The sequence below is a fragment of the Salvelinus namaycush genome, chromosome 6 (genome assembly GCF_016432855.1).
Source record: "Salvelinus namaycush isolate Seneca chromosome 6, SaNama_1.0, whole genome shotgun sequence".
Classification (NCBI taxonomy): Eukaryota; Metazoa; Chordata; class Actinopteri; order Salmoniformes; family Salmonidae; genus Salvelinus; species Salvelinus namaycush.
The window spans coordinates 12,358,397-12,364,136 of record NC_052312.1 but is presented as its reverse complement, the minus strand read 5'-3'; the positions used below and the strand labels follow the sequence as shown (position 1 = coordinate 12,364,136).

Sequence of the window (5,740 nt, the reverse complement as noted above, 5' to 3'; positions counted from 1 at the left end):
ACAAGTTAGAAGCCTCGTTGCCATATTGACTGGAAATGATCTCTGATTGGTCACTGTACCACTTGAGCCCGCCCAGGAAGCTATCTGCATCCAGGTCGCTGACATCAAGCTCTGAGAGGTCGAGTTCGGGGAGGTCCGGGCAGAGGGGTTGGTCTTCACCAACCAAAGCAGCACACTGGGGAGACAAGAAGATGGGAGGTGTCAAAAACCCCATCAACACATACGAAGGTGCGCAGAGACACACAAACACACTGAGGCAAATGATGAGAGCCAGTTTTTCACAAGGTAACAGTACCCCCACAGGTATTTATGGTTATTATGCGATATCTGCACACTACATCCAGACCTTGAGAACATTCATTGCTTCTTTGATGGTTCTTGTCACGTTGGTATGAAGAGAATCGGAGACAGGAATGCGAAATAGTTTTTTTTATTAAGCCCAAATTACGGCGTGCCGTGTAAAGGCACGGGGACGAAGACCAAACAAACACGTAACAAAACACAGGGTAGAATCCCAAAACAAAAGAGCGAGGAGTACCTCGAATAAATAACACTAGCGCACAATGATTATCACACGGGACGAGACCCGTAATCATCTGCGCAATCCGCAAGGGCTTGAAAGCCCAAAACACACAGAACAGGTACTCACACGCACCAACGGACAATGTAACAATAATCGACCGCACCATGGTGAACAAAGGGCACATATATACAAATACAATCCGTGGGAATAGGGGCCAGGTGTGCGTAGTGAATGTTCCAGAGGGATCCGTGACAGTTCTGATGATAAAAAGTTATCTTTATTGATAGGCGTACCTCTTCTAATTTGTCATACTGCATGGTTAGGGTTCATACGACATGGTTAGTTGGCATACTGCATGGTTAGTTGTCATACTGCGTGGTTAGGTGTCATACTGCATGGTTAGTTATCATACTGCATGGTTAGGTGTCATACTGCATGGTTAGTTGTTATACTGCATGGCTATGTGTCCAACTGCATAGCTATGTGTCCAACTGCATGGTTAGGTGTCATACTGCATGGTTAGTCGTCATACTGCATGGTTAGTTGTCATACTGCATGGTTAGTTGTCATACTGCATAGTTAGTTGTCATACTGCATGGTTAGGTGTCATACTGCATGGTTAGTTATCATACTGCATGGTTAGGGGTCATACTGCATGGTTAGTTGTCATATTGCATTGTTAGTTGTCATACTTCATGGTTAGTTATCATACTGCATGGTTAGTTATCATACTGCATGGTTAGTAGACCATAAAAGCCTGCAAGCCTAACAAACTAGGCCAGACATTCATAAAGGCTGATAATGCATGGGTATTCTTACTATTGCTCTCTGTTCACATCACTGATAGGTCAATCTGAATGACAGCGTGGCTAGATTTGCCACCTGACTGGTTGCCCAGGGTGCATGGGTGCGTCAACACAATGGTAACAGTAGCCGATGGCACAGATTTCACTCCAACGCAAGGGTCGTTTTCCACACGGCACACTGTGATCCAAACCGGGCCTCGCTGATGCTAAATGCTACCTGTTGACATTTCATTATTCACTGTCCGCTTTTATGTAGGGGCCTATGTCTTTACGACAGCTGCCCCGCTGAGCTTCAGACACAAATCATTGGCTTCATCGAACTGCGATTGAGGAGATCCACAGACCTTAAAGGCCCAATGCAGTATTTCTTTTTTCTCAATGTCAAATCATTTCTGGGTAACAATTAAGTACCTTACTGTGATTGTTTTCAATCAAATTGCCAAATAGAAACAAAAATTGCCTTTTAGCTAGGACAATTTCTCAAGCAACCATTTAGGTAGGACTATCTGGGAGTGGTCTGAGTGGGGAGAGGAAAACTGAAAACTAGCTGTTATTGGCAGAGAGGTTTGGAACTCTCTTTCTTTTTGGTCTAATAACCAATTAACAGTCTGATGATGTCAACAGGCAGGCCAACACTTTATCCCCCCAATTTCTGGCTGTCTTTTGAAACAGCTCTTTCGCTAAAAGGGCAATATCATAATTTCCACAATTTCACAGTATTATTCCAACCGCATAGTGTGGAAATATATATAAAACACAGGAAATCACGTTTTTGACACTGGGGCTTTAAAGGGGCAATCAGCAAGCTACATCAATTTTTTGACAAATAAATTAAGGATATGTATCCAATAATTATTGAAGAATATAACTTATAAACGCCTCATGAGCTTAGTTCAACTGTCATACCCCATCATAACACAAAATATAACATTGTTTTACTACAATCTTTGTAAACAAAGTACATGCTAAGTAAAACATAGTTAAAACTATACATTTGCTCTGTCTATGAATTTGAGAGTGGTTACATTTCTCCAGCCCATCACTCTGCTTTTTACCGAAACAGGCTTTGTTATTGTTTCTACAGTTGATTGACACCTTGACATCTGTCAACACGCTTTGGTGTGGAGAGAGGAGGGAGATGACCGCACAAAGTTTGACTGCGCCTGCGGTTGCAAGCTCAATGTAAACAAGTTCCAGGAAGGCGCTTTGCTAACTTACATGTCTTATTCAGGTGCCAAGACGTTACAAATGTTAATTGCTTCAGAGGCCCGCGCTTGCTTGCAGCAAGGTTTACCTACTCCATCACTGCACGGAATGCGTGCATTCCGTTCTGGAACATGGCAGTCACTTCGTACAACCCCCAGGCAAGCAAGGAGAAGTCAGCTCCGAGTGAGCCAAATGCAGGTATTTTTATCCCAACGTAGCCTACTCAAGCGTCTGCTCACTCACGCCCTCGTTACGCATAGATAAACAGGCGCTTCGAGTGTGGTAAATGTCAATTCGAAACCCACATGTCATACATGTTGGATAGGGAGTTGGCAGGATTCAATGTATTCATATCAGATTTAAGGGAGAGTTAATGGTGATATCCTCGGGCATACCCGGGAGGCAGTTAGTTGGCCAAGGTGCCAGAGACGGGGAGAGAGTCTGTCTGGAGACAGAGAAGAGCCCAGGGTTCGGCTCAGGGCAACAGAGTGACAGATAGCCTACTATGCGAAGTAGGCTACACAAAAAGAAAAACGCCCGGGCCGACATGTGCTACAGTTGATCAGGCCTCTGGTTGCGCTCATGCGATGTCATAGCTCACCTATATGTATACCACAACTCTCTCTCCTTCACCCATAGGCTGGGTTAAAGATGCAAATTCATCATAGTCGCTATACCAGCTCTGCAAAATGCCTCACTTTATCAAGATAAGGGGGGGGGGGGGGGGGGGGGGGGCGAATCAAACAGGGATCTGATCAAAAGAAAATCCCTCAAAAGGTACATCTCCTTTCAATCTTCTCATCGACTTCCAAGGGAGTTAATGAAATAGCGCCGCCAGACAGAGCGATGGGGAAGCGCGCAATGTGATTTACGCACACAGAACACATAAAAGCACATGCTATGGTGAGATTATTAGGAATATGACTGGGGACTTGTAGTGCAATTCACTGATTGTAAAAAAAAAGCGGGGGGGGGGGCTTTGAGAATTTCATAGCATGATTTATGCTCAACTCAGAAAGAACTGACGCACTCAGAAAAGAAAGAATTACTAATGCATGTCACAAGCAAGACAGGTTATTGAAAAACACGCACATTTGTATGAGGGGATGCAACACTATAGATTGGCAGCAGATATCAATACGCTGATCTACCCGAAAATGCTCAGACAGACAAGAAAATAGATTCTTTTTTTCTTTGACAAGCTGGCTCAGTCGACCGAGCATCAATCAACCTTTATGAATAATTGAGGTAAAGTGTAAAGGAGTGCTACAGTTTCATAAAATCATACGCCAAACTCTGTCAAGGAAAGCAAATAAATACATGCATACTTGGTAAGTAAGTCGTGGATTATTAAACTGACATTTCCAGGCATTTGTCAAGGGAATTATTTCCATTCAAGCTTGCCTCATATTGATTGGCGATAACAGACAAACGGAGAAAAGCTGATAAACCAACTGCAGTCGCATATCGAAGATGAGCTTCGATCCCATTAACGCCTTTAAGTCGATGGTATCTGCAGACAACTATACTGCTCAATGCCTATAACAAACTACATAGACATGCATAACACAACATAGTGATAATAACAGATCTCTAAATCACTATTTACATTATTTCCTGTTCTTTTATTCAAAAATCATTCCATTGAATTGCCAATCTACCCCCCTGTGCGTTTTAAACCAAGAGCTTACTAAATCTGCTATGGGAAAAACATCCCCTATGGCAATTACGCAAATCTTTTGATTAACGGGACGAAACATTCCCATAGCCTACGTAAAACAAGACAGTTGGTCACATGCAACTAGGCTACAGATATACAGATATTCTTTACTCATTCAAAGGGATGACGCCACATATGTCAAGACGCGCCCGATACCATGCAAGAGAAGATGCTCCTCCAAAATACCAAACCTCGGTGCCTGTGATCATCTCTGCACTTTCCAATTTAAAAAATCTGATAAATCCAGACAAAGCCTAGATAAAAAGACACATATCGTCCGAGAGGTAGCTTATGGCACTGTACGATACCTGATTTAGAAACATTTCTGTAATTCTAACTTCAAGAGCGAACCCTTCACACAGCAGCGCAGGAGCGAATACAGTCCGTGACTGGAAAGATTCCACAAGCATGTAACATTCTTTCCGACTGCACGACATCCTAGGGAGACGCAGCCAGCAGCAAACTCCAGCGCTGCAAGATACGCACCGCTCCTGTAGCCTACAACCTTTATTAGATCTAACAATTTAAACACGACAATATGAAGTAAAAACTGCGATTATCCCCTCCACTTGTCATAAAATCCTGCGCTTTGTATTTCCCCCGTATCGTGTCCTCAGCGCAATAACTGCGATATTACGCATCCCGTGCCAACACCAGCAAAGGAAAAGCCGTATTCGCAATCGGAAATCACGGTATTGGATGTTCTGCGCAGTCCATTTCCCCCAAAACGGTCCAGACTGGTACAGTTGACAATAAGTTGGATATTTTAGAACTGCTCACCTCTAATTCTCTCCAGACCGAGTCTTGGTTACACCTGTCCCACGCCATCCAGGCACTGAATGACGGTCCGAAAGAAACAAAAAAGAAATCAGGCAAAAAGAAATCCACTCGCGCTCCACTCGATCTCGTACAGGCAACTGCCCCTTACTGAGAATAAACTGAGGGCACCTATCTTACAACTGCTTTCAATCACATGACAAAGCTATTAAAAGTAAGCAGGGGAATGACTCCCTTCAGTTCACCCCTGCCCACTACTCGCCAATGACGTAGTGTAAAGCAGGCGGGGTCTGGCACGCGCATAGTAAATCTTTTCCCAACTATAAAATCGCTCAATTCTAACGAGACAGCGAGATAAAATACATTTCGAACGCAAACCACGTAAATTGTTGCTTGACAATCGAATCACCACCAGGTATGCAGAATATTCAAGACATCAAAATGTACAGTGGTGATATCAATGAAGTATTTGTGCCGCCCTTGTTCAACGTGCCTACAGGTAATCTGTCCTAAATAGCGATTCCAAACATGGTAAAATAGCGACGTTTAAAACGAACCAGCGCCATAATCTTATTGGGCTATTCCCTATATTAAATATGACGGGGTAGGCTTAACAGTGTAGGCTACAATGAAATCACGCACGGTGTTTAGTTATGTTAAACAAATAGTAAGCAATTACCGATGCTCATCTATTCAAAAAAGTGTGCG

General features: G+C 43.3%; 1 protein-coding gene across 1 annotated transcript in view; it reads right to left on the bottom strand.

Annotated features, from left to right (window-relative positions):
* The window catches only part of LOC120049655 (peroxisome proliferator-activated receptor gamma coactivator 1-alpha-like), a 60,545-nt gene extending 55,378 nt beyond the window's left edge, over window positions 1–5,167 (bottom strand). The window contains exons 1-2 of the mRNA XM_038995990.1: window positions 5,036–5,167; window positions 1–175 (exon numbers count right to left, since the gene is read on the bottom strand). The exon at window positions 1–175 is cut by the window's left edge and continues 5 nt beyond it. Coding sequence (XP_038851918.1) covers window positions 1–175; window positions 5,036–5,083 — 223 coding nt within the window. The 5' untranslated portion in view covers window positions 5,084–5,167. The remainder of the gene's footprint in view (window positions 176–5,035) is intronic.
* Window positions 5,168–5,740: the final 573 nt, after the last annotated feature.